The sequence below is a fragment of the Rhinoraja longicauda genome, chromosome 26 (genome assembly GCF_053455715.1).
Source record: "Rhinoraja longicauda isolate Sanriku21f chromosome 26, sRhiLon1.1, whole genome shotgun sequence".
Taxonomy (NCBI): Eukaryota; Metazoa; Chordata; class Chondrichthyes; order Rajiformes; family Arhynchobatidae; genus Rhinoraja; species Rhinoraja longicauda.
In genome coordinates, this window is record NC_135978.1 from 15,700,608 (window position 1) to 15,723,512 (window position 22,905).

The following is a 22,905-nucleotide window of genomic DNA, read 5'->3' on the forward strand; positions in this document are numbered from 1 at the left end:
AACTTTTACATGTGCCTCTAGTTATGCACTTTATACTGCCTCAGTATGCTGTGAGTGGCTTGGTTGTAATCATGTAGTCTTTTCGCCGACTGGATCCATCTCAAACATTCAGAGTCAGAGTCTCTCATCTGGCAGATGGAATATAATATAGCAAAGTGTGGAGTCATGCACTTTGGTAGTAGGAAAAAAGGCGTAGACTATTTTCTAAATGGGGAGAGAATCCAGAAATCGGAGGTGTAAAGGGACTTGGGAGTGCTGGTGCAGGATTCCCAATAAGTTCATCTGCAAGTCGAATCGGTAATAAAGAAAGCAAACTCAATGCTAGCATATATTTCAAGAGGGCTTGCATACAAAAACAGGGATGTAATGTTGAGGCTCTGTAAGGTGCTGGTAAGGCCGCATTTGGAATATTGTGAGCAACTGGTGGGAGAGTCTAGGACGAGAGGTCATATTCTCAGAATTAAAGGAAGTTCTTTTAGGAAGGAGTTGAGGAGAAATGTCTTTGGTCAGAGGGTGGTGAATCTGTGGAATTCTTTGCCACAGAAGGCTGCAGACCATTAGTGGATATTTTTAAGGCAGAGATAGATTGATTTTTGATCAGTACAGGTGTCAGAGGTTATGGGGAGAAGGTAAGATAATGGGGTTAGGAGGAAGAGATAGATCAGCCATGATTGAATGGCAGAGTAGACTTGATGGGCCGAATGGCCTAATTCTACCCCTATCACTTATGACCTTATGATCATTTTCTCGTCCCATGATAAGTTCAGAAATTCAAGGAGCAAAATTAGGCTATTCAGCCCATCAGGTCTAATCCACCATTCAATCATGGCTGATCTATCTTTACCTCTCAACCCCTTACTGATCAATAATCTGTCAATCTCCGACTTAAATATATCCATTAACTTGGCCTCCACAGCCGTCTGTGGCAATGAATTCCACTGATTTTCCACTCTCGGGCTAAAGGATTGGCACCAGACCGTCATCAAACTATTCATGGTAAAACTGAGTGTGTGAAGACATGACTGAGGCTGCCCATCATGACCTCCCCCTCCCTCCATAAATCAGAGTGTCCCATTTTTCCACGTCCTATCTCCATGGTCTGCACCAGAGGAAAAATGGCGCTACGAGATTGAATTTCCAAGCATTTAAGCTGGATGATGAGTAGAGTGAAAGGAGGATGGCAATACATTAGTAAACTGCATGCAAAGGAAGAATTTCACTGTGCATTTGTACAGGTGACAATAAAGCACCATTGACCGCCGGATAGTCTAAGTGGAACGAAGGCCACGGTATCCTCCAAGGTTCTTAGGAAGATGATGTGGGATGGAACCCCACCACAACATCAACTCAACAACTATCAACGAATACAACACAGGCAGGACCTGTGCTTCAGCATTGACAATAGTATAAATCTGAATCCAGGCATCACTGTGAGTAAATATAAATCATCAGTGATGGATGCAACAAGTGTCGTTGGAGCCTGGCAGAACCAAAGACATTTTAAATTCCTCCTTGGGATGTGGCCACTGCTGACAAAGATGGTTTGTTTATCCTAGTCTACAATTTTCCATTGAAAATATGATGTAAAGAAGGAGCATAATCTTACAATGCAAATAAAATGCAGAAGTCAAATTTGTTTAAGATTCCTCCTGGCCCTTCAGCCCAGCTTGTCCACACCGACCAAGTTGCCTAACCAAGCTGCTCCCACGCCTGCATTTGGCCCATATCCCTCCAAATCTTTCCCACCCCAAGTGTTACTTAATGACGGAATTGTACCCCCTTCCACCTCTTCCACTGGCAGTTCATTCCAATTAAGCAGCAACCTTTGTGGAAAAAGTTGCCCCTCGGGTCCCTTTTAAATGTTTCTTCTCCCACTTTTTTAATTCATGCCCTCTCGTTTTAGACTCCCCTACCCTGGGGATAAGACTGGGGCTATTCACTTTATATGCGCACCTCATGATTTTATATTCCGCTATAAGGTTACTCCTCAGCCTCCTGCTCTCCAGGGGGGAAAAGCCCAAGCCTGTCCTGCCTCACTTAACAATTCAAGTCTTCCAGTCCCAGTAGCATCTTCGAAATTCCCTCCGTTTCATCCGTCCCTTTTCCCCCATCTACTCTTTTCACGAAACAAACTTATTTTCCTCTTTCCCAGTTCTGATGAAGAGTCGTAGACCTGAAACCCTAACTGTTTCGCTTTCACAGACTGGTTAACGCACAACAAAAGCTTTTCACTGTATCTCGGTACACGGGACAATAAACCAAACTTAAACCTACACGAAACTAAGATGCTGCCGCACCTTCTAACATAAGAGTGCCGGCAACAGAGATCGGTCATTGCTGGAATTAATTACATCGGTTACTTTATTTCAGAGAAAACAATGCATAATTTTCAGCCAAAACTGATAACTTGCATCCTGTGATACAAAGCTAACTCCTGGCCAAGTCAATGGTATTTTTTCAGGTCAGCCCGGTGCTGTTGCAAACAAAGTATGTGGCGGATAGTATTGCAGAACAACAGACTCATCAGGAAGGAGAAGAAATTAAATAAAATGCCAAGACTTTCAGGCAGAATTAGACAAAGTTCTTTCGCTATTGATTTATCAGTAAAATAATCCAGCAAAGTTAGGAGTGTGGAATGCGGGATGTTAAAATCTGTGAATAAGTATCATTCACTAAAAGCCCTTGCATTCTGCCTTCTGCTTTTTGAACAGAAGACAAACTGCTGGAAACTCAGCGGGGGCTGAGCTGCATCTGTGGAGGTTTGATATAGGGTCTCCACCTGCGTGCTGAGAAGTCCTTTTCCTCCACAGATCCCAACGCGTTCCACCAGCAGTGCACATTTGGCTACAGTTACAGTATCTTGTGTCTCTACTTTTTCTATTATACAGCGTGTTCTGTGTAAATCTCACACCGTAACCCGAACCACAAAAGTTCCACAGTTACGTTAGTATATCCGAGCTGTTGGATACACAGCCTTCCTGCCCTGCCTTCCCCCAACACCCCCCCCCCCCCCACCCAAACCCCCACCCCACCCTTCTTGAGGTATCTGGAGACCTCCCAGAACCATTAGATGCCACAGGACATCCAGGACAAGGATGGTCCTGTTCAATTTGAGAATTATGTGAAATATTCCAAAGAAAGTGATGTACATCTGTAAATAAATCTCTCTTTTGTAGAAAAACACGATCAAATTTCCAAGTCACTCTACTGTGATAACCATGATCACAGTGAATGGCGGTGCTGGCTCGAAGGGCCGAATGGCCTACTCCTGCACCTATTGTCTATTGTCTATAACACTGATTATCTGCTCGCGTCACCTTACTTCTTGTCCTGATTGAAATACTTGTTGTTTGGGCTGCTCATTCCCAGCTTGAGATACATTAGCAACTTGTTCAAGCACTGAATAATAAGCATTTAACAAAGAGAATCTCAGTCACCGTGTATTAATGTTTCCCAGCCCCAGGTTTAGCAAAAGGCTTATTAACCTGGCGCAGAACAGTTAAATACAGAGAACAGCTTCACTTTCCACAGTCTCAGTTCAACGAGATGCTCTCCATTACACCCGGTATCACTTTACCTCAACATTCACCATGACAAGAATGCTGATCTTGGCCACCAAACTGAGACTAAATCGCATTCCTCTTATTCCCCTCACTGTCCTCATACAAAAATGACTTTGACCTCATATCCATTTAAACTCGGAAGATCAGCGAATGTTGCAATACAACATATTTTCCCTCGTTTTATCTGCGTCTCATCAGCTTCCAGAGGCACAAGAAGAGGTGGAAAGCAAATCAAATCTGAAAAATGGGCCTCCGCAGTGAGAAGTTAAATGAAAACAAAATGGTCACACAGAGGTAGGAACACATGCAAAAATTAAAGCACATATAGAGATATAGAGAGAAAGAGTAATACGATTGAGGTCATATTTACAACCCAGGGAAAAATGTGTAAGTATGTAGTAGTTCCCAGACAAGTGACTACATCTAAAGTGTGCTTACCTTTTGGGTTGGCAGTAAGAACGTCCTTGGCTATCGAAACTTTCCCAATAACGTCATCACGGCTTAATGTAAACAATAAAGATTGATAGTTAGTGAAAGCCCAGTGTTTTTTTACACACAGGTTGTCACGGATTGCAAGCACGGACACCGTGGGAATTGCTGTTACAATTACCTGATCGCATCCTCATCCATCACGTAAAAGGCAATGGAGTGGAAGGTGATGGGCAGATGGACATTGTACTCCTCGCCCCAGAAGGGAGACAGGGTCTTCCATATTGTTGCAGTTCTGCAGAAAGAATTGTTTCAGGAATTCTGTTTACAAAGTAGTACAAATCCTGCCCGTTCTCTAGTACACAGCTTTGACCAAGATCATAAGATCATAAGTGATAGTAGAATTAGGCCATTCGGCCCATCGAGTCTACTCCGCCATTCAATCATGGCTGATCTATCTCTCCCTCCCAACCCCATTCTCCTGCCTTCTCCCCATAACCTCTGACACCTGTACTAATCAAGAATCTATCCAGCTCTGCCTTAGAAATATCCACTGACGGCCTCCACAGCCTTCTCCACCCTCTGACTAAAGACATTTCTCCTCATCTCCTTCCCAAAAGAACGTCCTTTAATTCTGAGGCTATGACCTCTAGTCCTCGACTCTCCCACTAGTGGAAACATCCTCTCCACATCCACTCTATCCAAGCCTTTCACTATTCTACATGTTTCAATTCCAGTGAGGACAGACCCACTGCCGACAAACGCTCATCATAGGTTGACCCGCTCATTCCTGGGATCATTCTTGTAAACCTCCTCTGGACCCTCTTCACAGCCAGCACATCCGTCCTCAGATAAGGTGCCCAGAATTGCTCACAATATTCCAAATGCAGCCATACGAGCGCCTTCTGGAGCCCACTCACTGTTGGAGTTAGACCTTTATTGCTCATTTTATATCCTTGCTGGAATACAGGAGCCCTATTGATGTGGTGTGTTGCTGGCGTGCCAGTTTGTACCCTGCCTGTTGCCAGCTGAATGACTGAACTAAGCCCAGCCACACCGGGCAGTGAACCGGAGGTGTTTCTGAACTGTGAGGCCCAGAATACATTTGGAACCAGCATCCAGAGAGAGAGATCCTCCTCTTTGGGTATTAATGTTGTTGGGCTCGAGGCCACGTCAGTGGCAAGGTGTTGGAGTGTGAGTAAGTGATGGGGTGAAGGGGCCAACAAAGCAAAGTCGTCCCGAGCTTGGCTCTCTGGGGATAGAATAAAATACTAATGGCCATGCATTGCTCAGAAGGGGCCCATCATTTTGTACTGGCTCCATTACTCAAACAGCAACAGGTTTAGACCTTCATGATACAACACGGAAACAAGCCCTTCGGCCCACGGAGTCCGTGCCTACCAGCGATCACCCCGTACCCTAGCACTATCCTAGGGGCAATCTACAATTTTACCGAAGCCAACTAACCTATAAACCTGTACGTCGAGTGTGGGAAGAAACCGGAATACCCGGTGAAAACCCACACAAGTCACGGGGAGAAGGTGCAAACTCCGTACAGACAGTACCCGTATTCAGGATCGAACCCAGGTCTGGGGCGCTGTAAGGCAGCAACTCTATCGCTGCACCACCGTGCCGCCCTGGTGCCAAGTGATCTGATTCTGGTGCCAGGTGATCCGAATTCAAGGCAGAGGAACATCCACTGACTCTTCCCCTGGCCCAGGCAATAGCCCTGGCCGTAGCCCAGGCAGCCCTGGTCATAGCCCAGGCGGCCCTGGTCATAGTTGTGGTAGCCCTGGTCATAGCCCAGGCAGCCCAGGCCATAGCCCAGGCGGCCCTGGTCATAGCCCAGGCGGCCCTGGTCATAGCCCAGGCGGCCCTGGTCATAGTTCTGGTAGCCCTGGCCGTAGCCCAGGCAGCCCTCGCCATAGCCCTGGCGACCCTGGTCATAGTTCTGGTAGCCCTGGCCATTGCCCTGGCGGCCCTAGCCATGGCCCTGCCTCTGGCCCTGTCAGTCACAGTGACACTGCCACCGTGCAGTCTTTAAAGGCAGAGAAGGACTCTAAGCTAATCCCCAACATGGGAGGGAGAAGGGCCACAAATTGTAATTTGAGAAATAAGGATTCCTCTGTCTCAGAAAAGGTTCTAGAGGGGATGCTGCAGTGATGGGGATGAGGGAGTGAGCCACAGGAAGCAATGCTGCCAGATGAAACAGGACTTGTGGACAGGAGATTAGGTTAGGGGCGGTGCTATTAGGTAGGGCAGCAACATTAGTGGTAGTGTTGCTGCCCTACAGTGCCAGAGACCCGGGTTTGATCCTGACTATGGGTGCTATCTGTACGGAGCGTGTACCGTGTGACCGTGTGCATTTTTTCCAAGGGCTCCAGTTGCCTCCCACACTCCAAAGACGTACAAGTTTGTAGGTTAATTGGCTTCGGCAAAAATTGTAAATCGTCCCTAGTGTGTACGATAGTGCTTGTTTATGGGGATCATTGGTGGGTGCAAACCCGGTGGACCTAAGGGGCCTGTTTCCGCGTCGAATCTCTAAACTAAACGAAACTAAACTACAAGGTCACAAGACATGGAATAGCATTAGGGAGGCCTAAAACATTGAACAACTCCCCTGCAATGGGACTAAGTGGGTCAAACCAATCTTGTGGTGGCCTTTGCTGTCCTACCAGCCCAGCCTTCCTGACACCTTGTGAACTGGACCTGCCAGCCATTCTCCATCCCTGGGCTCATGCTCCCGCTTGCTATTTTGTCCTGGATCAGTTCGTCTTGGAAACATCAGTCTGCGTTTCTCCTGTGCTCCCAGCCAGAGCCCCACTTTGCAGTACCAGATACCTGACCATTGAATCCATGGGTGGTAGCCTCCTGATACCAACCCCACTGCACTACCCCACCCAAGACAACAATGGAGAAAGACTGCCTCGTCACAGCCCAGATGATGTTCGGTTGTGAAAAGGCCAGCGTCATCTCCACTACCTTAAATAGAACATGTTTCCTTCCCTTGCCCAGCCAGCAGAATCTTTTGCAGGAGCTGCCAGTTTGAAAGATAATTACAGCACGTCAGGTCTGGCCCTGAGGGACCCACTTAAAATGTGTTTGTTGAAATGTAAATCGACAACATGAAGAGAGATATACCAACTTGGGTCCAAAGCTCTCCAGCCCACCTCTTGCACCACCATGGAGTTGCTTTCTAATTGTGTTTTGCACTAATGTTCTTTTTGCACTGCCTTGCAGAACTTGTGCAATGTATGCATAATGTATGGATTATTTATATTTGTGGGTGTTGACCGAGCCTATGATACTGTGATTTTCTTTGCACCTGTACCTCATCATACTTGTGCATAGATGACAACAAACTCAACTTGACTCGACGAATAATTCTTCAGGAGCATGTTTTCTGGTTCTAGGGAGTGAATCTAAAAGATGCCGGTGTTTATCTGGAGATTGTAAACTTCTCCAGCAGATGCAGGTACAGTATGTGTCTGAGGAGTGTAGCCTTTCTCGAGTAGAATGCAGGTATGTGTCAGGAACGACGACGGTTCTTTGCTAGAGTGGGGAATGAAATCCTTCTCCAGTTGAGGACTGGTGTGTTTTTGGGGAGCTGAATGATTCTCAGGTCGAATAATGTATTTAAGATTCTATAATTTCTCAAAAGTAATAATTCATAGAATCATTACTGTAATCATTACAGCATAAGTGTGTCCAGGACCCAAAACATCGCCTGTCCGTTCCCTCTACCAATGCTGCCTGGCCCGCTGTATTCCTAACAGTACACCATGTATTCACCACAGAGCTATATAAGCTGATTCCACACTCTCGCTTTTTATCCAGAGCATTCTACATAAAGGCTCTTCAAGTTCCCATCCAGTGTTTGTTTAAAACAGGATGAGGGATTCAGACTCCCAATAGTCTTCAGGCCAAAAGCTTTTTCCTCGACTCCCCTCTAATCTTTCGACCAATTCTAAATCTTGGCCTCTCTGCTAAGGGAAATAGTTGTTGCACTCAGTGTCTCGGCCTTTCAGTATTTTACAAACCTCCAGAAATCTCCAGAGGCCGTCTGTTCTCCCTCTATGACTGAAATTCTCCTGCCAGGCAGCACACTCGCTTTTTATGGGTTGCGTGATTGTCCCTGGAATGTATTGCGTTCCTCCGGTAAACACCGCTCACCACATATTTGGGCTCCTTTGACAAACCTAATTTGAAGTGGGTGAGTGGCTATGTTAAAATATAGATCAGGGAGATGGACTAATGGCCCACCTAAAAATGAAAAGTAAACACCGCGCCTGCTGGAAATCTGCCTTAAAATCAAAAAAAGTCTGGAAATACTCAGCAGGTCAAGCAGCATCTGTGCAGAGAGAAACAAAATTAACATTTCAGGTTTTCCTGACCTGACTTACCAAGTCTTTTCAGCACTTTCCGTGTTTATTTCACTGGCTGAGCTAGTTTGCCACTTAGATCAACAAAAACATTCAGCCCATGTCAAGCTTCATCTTTCAACCCCGCCTTGAAGTGAAATGAAACCCAACTGGGCAAATCAGTTATGCGGCCAGAGCATTCCTGTGATGTTTTTGCTTTCCACAGAATCTGGAGATCAAAATAGATTGGGTTTGCGAAGCATAGTGACGCAGTGATAGTTGCTGCTTTATGGTTACAGAGACCCAGGTTAGATCCTGACTACAGGCATTGTCTGTACGGAGTTTGTACCTTCTCCCCGTGAGCACATGGGTTTTTTGCGGGATTCCAGTTTCCTCCCACACTCCAAAGGCATACAGATTTGTAGGTTAATTGGCTTCGGTAAAAATTGTAATGTGTCCCTAGTGTGTAGGATAGTGCTAGTGTATGGGGATCACTGGTCGGCAAGGGCTCGGTGGGCCGATGGGCCTGTTTCCCCACTGTGTCTCTCTTTACCAACATCTGCACTCTTATGTGTGCATTCCTCAAATGTTAGAATTACCATTGTCTATTGTACATTCTGTGCATCTACCCAATCTATTCCCCTAGTTCAGTTCAGTTTATTGTCATGTGTACCGAGGTACAGTGAAAAGCTTTTGTCACGTGCTACCCAGTCAGCTTGGAACGAGCTGCCGGAGGAAGTGGCAGAAGCAGGTACAGGTCCAACTTTTAAGAAACATTTGGACAGGTACCTGGAAAGGAAATGTTTAGAGGAAAATGGGTCAAATGCAGGCAAAAGGAATTCACTTAAAAAGGCATCCTGGTCAGCATGTGGAGTGACAGCTTGTTTCATTGAGGCTCAGAATGACACATACCTGTACCTGCACTTTCAATCCAGGTCAGTAACCTATCCACATGGATGAGGTTGTTCGATATGTGCAGCAAAGGGTCAGTTGTGAAGTGTATCCTTCACTCTGTCACTCTGCACCGTGTCCCGGGACACAGTGTGAGATGTGTCTAACCTAGAACACACTCCCTGTCTTCCATGTTGCATCACGTGGCCAGAGTCTCAGGAGCGTGTTCGATCTGTACTGTGGCCAACTGGCAGGTCTTCATGGAACAATCACTGAGCTGTTTACACAATCTGGCCCATTCATTCTGGAGTCTTTCACAACAACCATTTAGAAGATTAAACACTGGAAAAGTTCACGGAATTTAATCATCTCTGAAGCTTAGCTTAGATCCATGAAATGGTTTCCTCGGCCTGCAATATTGTTTATAACATTTAATTCCAGTACAATCTGTGTAAATTAAGAAGTTCGCAGGCACCTTTAGTTGTGTGCTCACACAGTGTGAGCAATATCCGTCTGTAATTTAATCTGGATGTTGACAAGTCTCTTAGTTGTTTGGAAATTCCACATCTGAACTCTGTGGAACCTCTCGATCATGTACACCAAAGAGATTTCACCTGCCTCTTTCACACAGTAGGTTTTCGCCAAAAGGCCACAGTAAAATGTTCCCAATAGTCTTAAGAACCGGATTTTAAATCAGCTGAAACTATGCAAAGAATGTTGTTATGCATTTCTACATATGTGTCAAGTTGCACTTTCAGTGGAGTGAAACCTGTACCTGACACAAGAGACGGCAGACGCTGGAATCTAGGGCATTGGACAATCTGCTGGGGGAGCTCAGTGGGTGCAATAGCATCTGTGGTTGCTACAAGGGGAACAGTTCTGATGCAGGCTCACAATCGGAAATATCACCTATCCTTTTGCCTCCACAGATGCTATTCGGCCACTGAGTTCCTCCTGCAGTTTGTTCTTTTGCTGTGCTGGTTTTCTGTGAGATAATAGTCAGCTGTACCATGTTGATCCTGTTACCTATGCATCTTTTTGTTTAGTTTTAGTTCAGAGACACCGCTTGGCAAAAGGCCCTACGGCCCACCCGAGCCCGTGCTGACCAGTGATCACCCATTCACACTAGTTCCATCCTACACACCAGGTACAATTTACAGAAGCCAACTAACCTGCAAATCTTTCGAATGTGGGAGGAAACTGGAGCACCCAGAGAAAACCCACATGGTCACTGGGGAAAGGTACAAACTCCGTACTGACACTATCCGTAATCAGGATCGAATCGGGGTCTCTGGCGCTGTAAGGCAGCAGCACTACCGCTGCGCCACCGTGCCGCCCTAATTCTGTTTGTTTATTTACCTATAACCAGTAGGCATTCACCCGATCGACTGCCAATCTCTGCTGAGGATAATAATGAATTCAGACATTTCAACCATCTGATCCAACAGCCAACTCATGGGTTAACACAGAAAGAGTCTCCCAACCACAATGTGCACCCGGGAAGCAGACTCCAGGGCTAAATTGCTGTCCAGGCAATGAGAGGAAGACTCCCACAAAGGGGGCAACTAGATAATAACAAGAATCCGACCATTCTGCCAATCAAAAATAATTTCCTTACCTGATTATTGTCTCGTTGTCAATTCTTACAATGCAGTATGGATCGCTGCTTCCTGTTCTGAAAACAGAAAGAGAAGAGAACTGAATATTTCTTTCATACAATGAACCCCTGCATCTACAGGGAGCCCGCTGTTTAATATGGTGCCCACAGGTAAAGCATTCACAGTAATGAAAGATTTAAAAAAAGATAAATGTATTCATATAATAGCTCAGTCTCGCTCGGCTCATAATGGGAAATTTGCTTTGCTTTAGAGGGAACTGAAAATTCTCTCAAAAGTTAATAATTAATTTCTTTTGAAAAGTATTTGAAAAGAAAGAGAAATTAAATCATACTGAGTGAACATATGAATTAAGAGCAGGATTGGGTATTGAGCCCTTGAAGCATACATGCTCTGCCATTCAATAAGATCATGCTAAACTGATTGTATTCTCTCCCACGAAACAGCTCCTACTGTGGACAAATGCAAGACATGATTTGCTGGGAAAGCTGGGGTCAAATAGGTGGAAGCAGCATCCAGTCTTCCACAAGGTCTCACGTTACCAAAACCTCATTCAGAAGAACCGTGAAGCTGATCTCAACACCACAAGCTGGTGACTGTGTCTCTGCTGTATTTAATCAGAAGGCATTCTCACCTTTAGGCAAATTGGTTTTGGTTCCAACCCACTCTCAGAATCTTGAGCACAAGACCCTGGCCTGATGCTACAATCTAGCACAAAGCTGGTAGGAAGGAACTGTAGATGCTGGTTTAAACCAAAGAAAGGCACAAAAAGCTGGAGTAACTCAGCGGGACAGGCAGCATCTCTGGAGAGAAGGAATGGGTGATGGTTTGCGTCTGAAGAAGGGTCTCGACCCGAAACGTCACCCATTCCTTCTCTCCAGAGATGCTGCCTGTCCCACCAAGTTATTCCAGCTTTTTGGGTCTATCTTTAGCACAAAGTTGGACCGTGCAGAACAATCCCACCTTTCAGATGTGATGTTAAAACCAGACCCTGTCTGCTCTCTGAGGTAAACAATCCCACGATGAGGTTTTGTAAAAACAATGGAATTATAGCCAGTGTTCTGGCCAACAGATGTCACTGAACATTACGAAAGCAAGGTGATTATTGAATCATTAAATACTTTTTGTTTATGAGCCTTGCTGTATAAAAAACTTCTCTGTTTATCCTTCGTTACAACAATGACTATACTTGGCAGTCAGCGAAGAAATTGTAAGATGCTTTGAAATATCCTGAGATGTTCCAGATAAATGGAAGTCTCCTCCTCGGAGGTGAAACATCTGCATAGCCAAGCTGAGAAGTGCCATCTGTCAAATGAAACAGGAACAAATGATGTGTTTCAGCAGAAATTCTTTTTTGTGAGGCCCCAATTACCAGCCTGGGATAGATTTTTCAAACATGAATAAAATCCATTCTTAAATCCAAAGCCCTTGCCACGTGAATTTGCGACTCGGATCTTTCCTACATCCATTGCCTCGATGGCAGAGATGTAAATTATGTTGAGGTTCTGCCCATTTAAAAGCACTTAAATTTTCAATTTAATTCGGTAACATTTAATTTGGTTTACTGATAGTATTCAAAGTAAATACCAGAGTTTTTACATTGTTGGCAGGAATCTGATAATTTATATAAGAACTATAAGGTCACAGGTGCATAATGTAAACTATTATTGTGCTGGTAAAGGAAAAAATGTGCTCAAGTTATACTGCCTGCCCTTTCTGCATGCAACAAAGCTAATTGACTGACAAAAACTGTTAATAGCTTTTAGCAAACGGAAGTCTTCAGATTAAGATTGGCATAAATATCTGTCCGCAGGTCTATTTGTAAACTTTTCACCCGAGAGAAAATAATTATTAATCATCCTCAGCAAAGCCAAACAGACTTTTTTGTAAGATTAATTGTGATTTATTGGTGTTTTGTACAAAGCCTGTCGTCGAGAGTGATGGATATCCTCAACACTAATGCGTACTTTTCAAACAGAGATGCACCAAATAAGGAAAGTTGAAGACTGAGCCACAACACTCCAGCCCCAACACTGTGCCCCATAATAGTTCCTAGCCAAGAATCTGTATTAGCACTGCACGATACAATTTCATCCATTAGGCTTAGAATCCACAGATTGTCAGTTTGTAACAACAAATCAATGCACTTTGGTTTCTCTTCTTAATGCAGTCATTTAGAGTGCAAAAACAACATACTGAATGTACAACTACATTTTATTGACCCAAGCTGAAAACTGGTAGTGTGGGACAGAGCAAGTTGCTGCCTTACAGCACCAGAGACTCAGGTTCGATCCCGACTATGGGTGCTTGTCTGTATGGAGTTTGTACGTTCTCCCTGTGACCTGTGTGGGTTTTCTCCGGGTGCTCTGGTTTCTTAAGTGGCTTTGGTAAAGATTGTAAATTGTCCCTAGTGTGTAGGATAGAGCTAGTGTATGGGGATCACTGGTCGGCACATACTCGATGGGCCGAAGGACCTGTTTCTGTGCTTTATCTCCAAACTAAACTGGGAGTCAGAAACTTATTATTGTTTTTTTTACATAGTTACGTTAATGAAGCAAGAATGTAAATGGCAATAAACCAGAAAGTGGGGCTAACTAGAATGACAATCGAAATAGACTGAAGGGCCAAATGATTTTGCTATGGCCTTCCATGTATCGATGAAGTCATCAAGGAAATTTACAGAGGGGGGGAGGGGGGGGGGGGGAGGGGGGCAAGAAATTAAAATAGATAAAAGGCATAGAGCAGGGTGAAAAATTCAGACGACGTGACCAAACGTTTGTTACAACAGTGGGATTTGAGAAGAAATATTATTAAGAGAGTAAATGGAGAGAAAGCAAAGACAAAGATATTTTGGGACAGGTCCAATAAGAGGGCTAAATTTAAGTCAAACAAATTGAGCAGGAACATCGTGGAGAGGAAAGCTGCTGGTTTATGTACGCTCCTCATTGTCACAACCACTTCATAAAGTTCAGCTTTGTTAGTTAAAGGAGCACAAGCGAACAGATGATATGTTTACATTCCAGCAAACCCTGGCGATAACAGTCCCACGTTGTGCATTATTTTTCACCAGGGTGCTATTTTGAGACAAGAGAGAAGTGATCTTTATAAATGAAGATTCCAGAACATCACAGAGATCCAAATAACAGTGTTTTGTTTACAAGTGACGCTTTGTAGTGCAACGCGAGTGCTCTGTTCAGTTGGTCAATCAAGTGTCCAAATTGCAGCTGAGGTTATTAGGTGGGAAGAAAACTCAGGGGCCTCCAGATGTAGCATGGGAGCTGTTGCCTTGGTTACCAGTGTTCCTGCTCAGAGGTACCCTTGGTGAAGTAGTTTTATGCAAACCAAGTCTACACCTAACAAAAAAGTAATTGGTCAAATACCTGAGAAACGGCTCTCTCACTGTGTTTTGGCCAGTGGAGATCCCTCTAATGACAAATTCAAAAGTGAAAAATGTCTCAGCTTATTCAAACAAATTAGATCCTGAAGGGGCTTGACAGGGTACGTGTGGAGAAACGGGTCAGTCATTTATCAGGGAACATGGATAGAAAATTGGTTGACAGACAGAAAGCAAAGAGTGGGGTAAATGGGTCCCTTTCAGAATGGCAGGCAGTGACTAGTGGGGTACCGCAAGGCTCGGTGCTGGGACTGCAGCTATTTACAATATACATTAATGACTTGGATGAAAGGATTAAAAGTACCATTAGCAAATTTGCAGATGATACAAAACTGGGTGGTAGAGTGAACTGTGAGGAAGATGCTATGAGGTTGCAGGGTGACTTGGACAGGTTGTGTGAGTGGGCGGATGCATGGCAGATGCAGTTTAATGTGGATAAGTGTGAGGTTATCCACTTTGGTGGTAAGAATAGGAAGGCAGAGTATTATCTGAATGGTGTCAAGTTAGGAAAAGGGGACGTACAACGAGATCTGGGTGTCCTAATGCATCAGTCACTGAAAGGAAGCATGCAGGTACAGCAGGCAGTGAAGAAAGCCAATGGACTGTTGGTCTTCATAACAAGAGGAGTTGAGTACAGGAGCAAAGAGGTCCTTCTGCAGTTGTACATTGCCCTGTTGAGAACGCACCTGGAGTACTGTGTGCAGTTTTGGTCTCCAAATTTGAGGAAGGATATTCTTGCTATTGAGGGCGTGCAGCGTAGGTTTACTGGGTTAATTCCTGAAATGGCGGGACTGTCATATGTTGAAAGACTGGAGCGACTAGGCTTGTATACACTGGAATTTAGAAGGATGAGCGGGGATCTTATCGAAACGTATAAGATTATTAAGGGGTTGGACACGTTAGAGGCAGGAAACATGTTCCCAAAGTTGGGAGAGTCCAGAACAAGGGGCCACAGTTTAAGAATAAGGGGTAGGCCATTTAGAATGGAGATGAGGAAAAACTTTTTCAGTCAGAGAGTTGTGAATCTGTGGAATTCTCTGCCTCAGAAGGCAGTGGAGGCCAATTCTCTGAATGCATTCAAGAGAGAGCTAGATAGAGCTCTTAAGGATAGTGGAGTCAGGGGGTATGGGGAGAAGGCAGGAACGGGGTACTGATTGAGAATGATCAGCCATGATCACATTGAATGGCGGTGCTGGCTTGATGGGCCGAATGGCCTACTCCTGCACCTATTGTCTATTGTCTATAACTGTGTAAAAAATTATTCCGTCATAGTTGAGAACGTCTGCAAAATTCTCTGATCCCAAGGATGGTGGAAGCCGTATTATTAAATATATTTACGGTACGGTTAGGAAAATAGCTGTTATATCTAGGAACACGAGGCCATGAGGAAGAGGAGTGTTCTTATTAAATGGAGGGGAGACCTGGGACAGTCTATTGCTGGTCCTACTTTCTTGTGAAATTAAAAAACATTAATATATTCCAAGCAGATAATGAAGAACTCGTCTTCAAAGGCCACAAAGGATAGAGAGAACAATACGCATTTCCATAGCATCGTTCATAATCCCTGGTCATTTTCAGCCACTATATGAAGTGCAGTCATTGATATAATGTAGATAGCTCAGTAACTAAGTTGCACACAATGAGGTTCCACAACAGCAAAGTGATTATGAGCAAATAACCCACTCGGGGCAATGTCCTGGTCCCAACTACCTTCAGCTGCTTCACCAAGGATTTATCATTGATGCCTCCACTACATCGATGAGGTAAATGTAGACCAGCAACCATTTTGCAGAGCACCTGTACTCACTTTTATGTTTTCTTTTATATTTTACTTCAAACCCTCGCCGTTCCATTCCTACACCAAGCTATGTAGGGACAAAAACTGCAGATGCCAGTTTAAATCGAAGGTAAACACAAAATGCTGGAGTAACTCAGCGGGTCAGGCAGCATCTCAGAAGAGATGAAATGGGTGACGTTTCGGGTCTTGAATTCTTTCTCTCCAGAGATGCTGCCTGACCCGCCAAGTTACTCCAGCATTTTGTGTCGACCACAACCAAGCTATCTTTCCTCTGCCTCCTCTGCTGTCAGGGTGCAGCCAGACGTAAACTGGATGAACAGCACCTCATCTTTCATTTGAGTAGTCAGCAGCTCAATTGTAAGATCAATGTATTTTCCAATCTCAGGCAGGCATTCCTTGTGCTCCTCTCTCACTCACGTCTTTCTATCCAGGTCCCCTCTTTGTTCATCGTTCCCATTTCCATCTGCCCATCATCCACACACCTACCAGCTGGGATTCCTCTCCCCTGACCGATATACCCTTTCCTCTCCTATCTGGTTCTACCCAACCACCAACCCTCCTTTTATCTGATTCCACTCATCACCTTTCAGCCTCCGTCTCTGCTTTCTCTCTCTCCTTCCCCCACCTAGCTCCATCTGCCCATTGATTTTGCTTCTTATTTGTTTCCAGCTATCACCCACACCCTGTCTCTTAATTTCCTCCCTGCTTCCCAACCTAGATCCATCAGTCAATAGACAATAGACAATAGGTGCAGGAGTAGGCCATTCAGCCCTTCGAGCCAGCACCGCCATTCAATGCGATCATGGCTGATCACTCTCAATCAGTACCCCGTTCCTGCCTTCTCCCCATACCCCCTCACTCCGCTATCCTTAAGAGCTCTATCCAGCTCTCTCTTGAAAGCATCCAACGAACTGGCCTCCACTGCCTTCTGAGGCAGAGAATTCCACACCTTCACCACCCTCTGACTGAAAAAGTTCTTCCTCATCTCCGTTCTAAATGGCCTACCCCTTATTCTTAAACTGCGGCCCCTTGTTCTGGACTCCCCCAACATTGGGAACATGTTATCTGCCTCTAATGTGTCCAATCCCCTAATTATCTTATATGTTTCAATAAGATCCCCCCTCATCCTTCTAAAGGGTCCATCATCCCCCACCTCAGCTGTTGCAATCTATCACCTATCAGCCCCTATCTGGCCCTTCAAACTCTTCTCGTTATACCGGCTATCTTCTCTCCATATTCTATGTCTTGATCCAGAGTCACGACTTAAAATGTCTTGCCCTTTGTCTCCTCAGATGTTGCTCGCTCGGTTGAGTTTCTCCATCAGTTTGCTTTATTCCCCCATCTCAGATACTGACACAGTCCGTGCCAAAATACAACAAGGTCTAGACAATGAATAGCTATGATCAGATATACACAACAAAAAATCCATGTTGTGCATGTCCGAGACGGTTGATATTTTCAGTGAGGGAGAATCTAACTGAAAATTAAAATACTTCTCAGCCTGTCAGTTAGCATCTGCGGAGAGAGAAATAGAGTTAGCTACTTAAGGGGTGGCACAGTGGCACAGTTGGTAATGCTGCTGCCTTACAGCGCCAGCGACCCGGCTGCGATCTGTGTGCCGTTTGCACGTTCTCCCTGCGACAGCGTGGGTTTCCTCCAGGTGCTCCGGTTTCCTCCCATATCCCAAGGATGTGCGAGCATGTAGGGCCACTGGCCTCTGTAAATAGCCCCAACTGAGAAGGATGTGGATGCAAAAGTAGGAAAACATAGAATAGTTGATCTTTGGTTGGAGTGGACTCGGTGGGATGAAGGGCCTGTTTCCATGCCGTTTCTCTAAACTAAACTATACCTTGCACCATTGACAAAACAAATACTTTTTGCTTGGATAAGTGGAGTTCCAACTCTCAAGGAGGAACTCCATCCAGGATACACTAACCCATCTACTACGCTGAACTTCCATTCCCTCTGCCAGTGGCACTCTCTAGCTTCAGGCCATACCATCTTCAAAATGTACTACAAAATGTCCCACAAAGACAACACCAGCACGTTCTTGGAAACATTATTAGCCAATACCCAATATTATCCAAGGCTTGAAATATGTTCCAGTTACTTCATCATGGCCGAGTCTAAATCCTGAAAGTCTAATGCATGGTTTTATGTTCACCACGTGGACTTCAGCAGTTCAAGAGGGCAATTTAGGGCAGAGAGCAAGGACAATTGCAAATGGGAAATAAATGCTGACCTTGCCCTCACGAATGGAGAGAATAGTTGGAAAAATAACCATTTATTTTGTACGTGAGCACCAACTAAATATGTCTAGCATGTCAGAATGTCTGAATATGTGGCTTGTGGGAAGAGCAAACCACCACTAGCAGAAGTGCATTTACAGGAAAGGCTGCCTTACAAAATCCACTCACTACCTGTTTTATAAAGCAACCATTTTCTCTTACTCTCCTTTCAATCATCCTTGTGAAGTATCATGGACTGAGCGCACACACGAACATTACAACGGTGAGAAAAAAAACAATCTTTTAGCCTCATTAAAGTTCAGTATCTTTGTTAGACATAACAACCTCACAGGTCATCTTTCCTCAGATGCTGATGAAACAAGCACAGAGAGGTTCAACAGAGGTACTGGAGAATTATTCCCTGTATCCATTAGTAAGCTTGAGAAGGCCATGGTTAGACACAATACATCACAGCATATCCTTAAATCGATTCATATTTTCTCCTTTATGTCCCAAGTATCCATGGATTGTATAGAATTAGATACATCAGATATATCATCCCAAATGCAAGCACAGTATCTCTTGTACTCCAACAGTTCCAGTCACCAAAGATAACCCCATTCAGATCATCAAAGGCTTTCTACTCCTCATCCTTCACCTACCTCAGTATGAAAGAGTTGGAATCGGTGGTAAGGGCTTTCAGCTGGCCAAGCCCAATTCTCTGATATCAAGTAACAGTTTCAACATTAAAGATGTTTTTCATAGTTGGACAGTCATTTTGCACCGAAAGAAGTTCTTTGATTCACTACATCAACGCCAGCTTCATGCAACTGCCTATATTAATCCCATTTCAATGTTCCTAATTACATAAAGGAGACCATCAAGTCTCGGACCCATCTCATTTCCCACTTACATACCAGTAATCAGTTCTCTCACACTTGCACATTAACTTCTCTCCTGATTTTCCCAACAGACACCGACACTGGAGATTTAAAAAAAGACACAAAATGCTGGAGTAACTCAGTGGGTCAGGCAGTATCTCTGGAGAAAAGGAATAGATCGGGAGCCTTCTCTATAGACACTGCCTGACTTGCTGAGTTACTCCAGCACTTTATTTCTTTTTTTGTAAACCAGCATCTGTATTCCCGTCTACACGAGGCTGACTCGCGGTAGCCAATTAAAGTAACGACCAACACATCTTTGGGAAGTGTGTAAAAAAAAGCAAAGCATCTGGGGGAAAGCAATGTGGTCACAGAGAGAAGATACAAACTGCACACAGACAGCATGCAAGGCAAGGACTGAACCCATAGCACTGGAGCAGTGAGGAAGTAGCAGCACCCATTGCACCATTTTCCAACGTCTCAAACTCGTCTGATTTGGTGCATTAATATTGAATGTTTCTGAGAATCAGAAGTTGCATTTTAAAAGGAAGTCATTTGGTCAATGATGAGCATGCCCAACAAAGGGCTGCAGCTGCTGAAGAGCTGTCAGGGGTTATGGGGCGAAGGCAGGAGAATGGGGTTGAGAGGGAAAGATAGATCAGCCATGATTGAATGGCGGAGTCGAGTCGAAGGACCGGATGGCCTTATTCTGCTCCTAGATCTTACAGATTTATGAATCTCCTCCCATTTCTCAATTTTCCACCCACAACCTTGTTGGTTAGAGCACAGCAAGTACTGATATATTTTTCAACACAATGAATATTTCTGCGTCCATAACCCTTCAGGAAGTACGCATCTAACCTTACCACCCAGAGGCAGAACAACAAATATCCTCAAACCACCGACCTACCTGTTAAACTTCTAATGCTTACTTTAATCTTTGCATGCCCCTCCAGTTACTGGTAGAAAGTAAGAAGAAGAAAAATCAATGCACCTTTCAAGGCTTCTCAGTTTTGTAAAATACATAATCCCCACACCTCCATTTTCTTCTCCCAAAGTAAAGAACCCCAGCCAACCCCAATCCTTTCTCCATCCCAGGAATATGGGAATAAATATCCTTATGCCCTTCCTTCTTCCAGCACATCTTTTCTGCAAAAAGGGGATACAAAATGACAGCAGTACTCTAGACACCATTTTACAGCTCCAGCATGACCTTCCTATTCTTTTCGGCATTTTAACCACAGTGGAACCAGTATCAATTCCCTTAGAGATTTGACGTAGGTTAGGAAGATAACTTTCACCCACTGATTCTGGTGAAATTATCTCACATTAGAAAGATAATCTGATCATTATTTTGCTGGAGACCTCGGGGTGCATAAACCAATAACTGTATCACCCGCAATGCAAGGCATCAGGTGATAATTAACCAGATTGGGTTTGTCCAGCGTTTTGTCAATAGGAACAAGCTGTGCAATTTCCGTAGAGTCAGGTAGATGCCCGGGTTGTGACTGTACTGGCTCAAGGTACAGCTACTTCTAGAGCACAGATCTTCAGCACAAGCTCAGCCTGGTATGGCTATCAACAAGCTTGAAACTATCCAGGACATACCACAGAGTTGGTTCCCCCACTTACGGCTGTTGGCTGATGAGTGCCAAGACTTTGATCCAGAGGTGAAGAAAGGACATCCTTCAAAGTCACAATGATATGTAACCCAAGCAGCAAAATTTTGCATTGCAGTATTGCTGGGGGTTTGCTACTCTTATCTCTTGGCATGGTGGAAGTGACAAGTTGGCTTAAAATGATTAATGGTAGTAGCAGGAGTTGTGATTATTCGATGTGTGTTTAGAGGGAGGGAGTAAAAAGAACAATTACGCTAATAAACGGGACTTTGCACTTGTAAGCAAGTGTTGCTTGCTAACAGTATCGAAGACACTTTCAATCACTTTGGTGATTAAGAGCTGACTGAAAGAAAGCATTGTTGACAATGCTATCGAGAGGCACCTACTCAACAATAATCTGCTCACCAATGTAGAGCTTGAGTTTCAGTGGGACCACTTTGCTCCAGATAACAATGCAATCTTGGTCCAAAGACTGAATTCCACGACTAAGGATGGCATAAAGGCAGGAATTGACTGATTGTGGCATTGAGGAGCACTAATAGAACTGAAGTTAATGGAAATCAAGAGGAAAACACTCATCAATAGTTGAAGAGGCCAAACTTCCCGCAAAGGAAGACGATTGTGATTATTGGAATTCAACCATTCCAGGTTTAGAACATCATTGCATGAGGTCCCAGCATAATGTCCTAGGCTCAACCGTCTTCAGCTGCTTCATTAATGACTTCCCGTCAAACACAAGATCAAAAATGGAGATGTTCACTAATCATTGATTTTATTTGCAACCTCTCAGCAAGTGAAGCAGTCCATGTTTGCACACAATGTGACCTGGACACCATTCAGCATCGACTGACAACTGGCGAATGATGCTTGTGCAAAGGAACTGCCAAGGTTAGAGGGTGTGTAACCATGTATCCTTGACAGTCACTTACATTCCCAATGTCACGTCCCCCACCATCAACATCCTGGGAATCATCATCGACCAGAAACTCAGCTGGAACAGCTACATGCTGTAAGTACTGTAACTATAAGTGGCAGCACGGTGGCGCAACAGTAGAGTTGCTGACTTGTAGCGTCACAGACCCGGGTTCAACCCTCACTAATGGCGCTGACTATACGGAGTTTGTATATTCCCCGTGACCGCGTGGGTTTTTCCCCCCGAGTGCTCCGGTTTCCTCCCACACTCCGAAGGCTTACAAGTTTGTAGGTTAATTGGCTTTGCTAAGGAATTATAAATGGTCTGCAGTGTATAGGACAGTGCTAGTGGGTGGGGATCGCTGGTCGGCACGGCCTCGGTGGGCTGAAGGGCCTGTTTTCATGCTGTATCTCCAAATTACACTAAACTCTAAGGCAGTGACTCATCTCCTGACATTTCCAAGTCTTTTCAACCAAGGCACCTGTCACGAGTGTTACGAACTATTCTCTGCTTTCTTAAATGATGCTACTTCAGCAGCTTTGGATGACAACATCCAAGAGGAGGCTGCCATTGATCAGTGTGCCATCCAACACCCGAAACATTCATCATTCCTTGCACCACCAGCATGCAGTGACTGCACCATAGACCCACAACACAATACACGGCAGATACTCACCTGGGTTCTCAGTTTAGTTTAGAGATACAGTGTGGAAACAGGTCCTTCAGCGCACCGAGTCCACGCCAACCAGCAATCACCCATTCACAATAGTTCTATACCCTATATCCAAAATCCTAGGGACAATTTACAAAAGCCAATTAACCTCCAAACCTGCAAGTCTTCAGAATGTGGGAGGAAACCGATCACCTGGAGAAAACCCACGCGGTCACGGGGAGAACCCACCCCTTCTGCCAGCATCTCCAAACCCACGACTTCCATCAGCAAGCGGGGAAAAGGAAGCTGGTGCACAGGAACACCACTCATCCTGACTTGGAATGTATTGCCAAATCTTTGCCATGGTCGTCGAATATAAATGCATGAGCTCCCTCCCCAAGAGCCCTGTGAGACTGCCTCCACTACAAGACTGCAGTGTTTTAAGGAGGCAGTCTACCTCCAAGGGCAATAAATGCAGGCGGTGTCAGTGATATCCAGATCCCCCAAAAAATATTATTAAATGCAAAAAATAATAAATGTAGGAAGTCCAGCCGATGGGA

General features: G+C 44.6%; 1 protein-coding gene across 5 annotated transcripts in view; it reads right to left on the reverse strand.

Moving 5' to 3' along the window:
* Positions 1–22,905, reverse strand: part of rasa4 (RAS p21 protein activator 4) — a 138,347-nt gene that overhangs the window by 111,852 nt on the left and 3,590 nt on the right. For 4 of the 5 annotated variants that reach the window (XR_013548958.1, XR_013548957.1, XM_078422692.1 and 1 more), the window contains exons 2-4: positions 10,863–10,919; positions 4,174–4,287; positions 4,002–4,063 (exon numbers count right to left, since the gene is read on the reverse strand). Coding sequence is in view for 3 of the 5 variants with exons in the window: in XM_078422692.1 (XP_078278818.1) it covers positions 4,002–4,063; positions 4,174–4,287; positions 10,863–10,919 (233 nt within the window). In the remaining 2 variants the exon portion in view is untranslated. The remainder of the gene's footprint in view (positions 1–4,001; positions 4,064–4,173; positions 4,288–10,862; positions 10,920–22,905) is intronic. The other variant, XM_078422693.1, reaches the window with a different exon arrangement.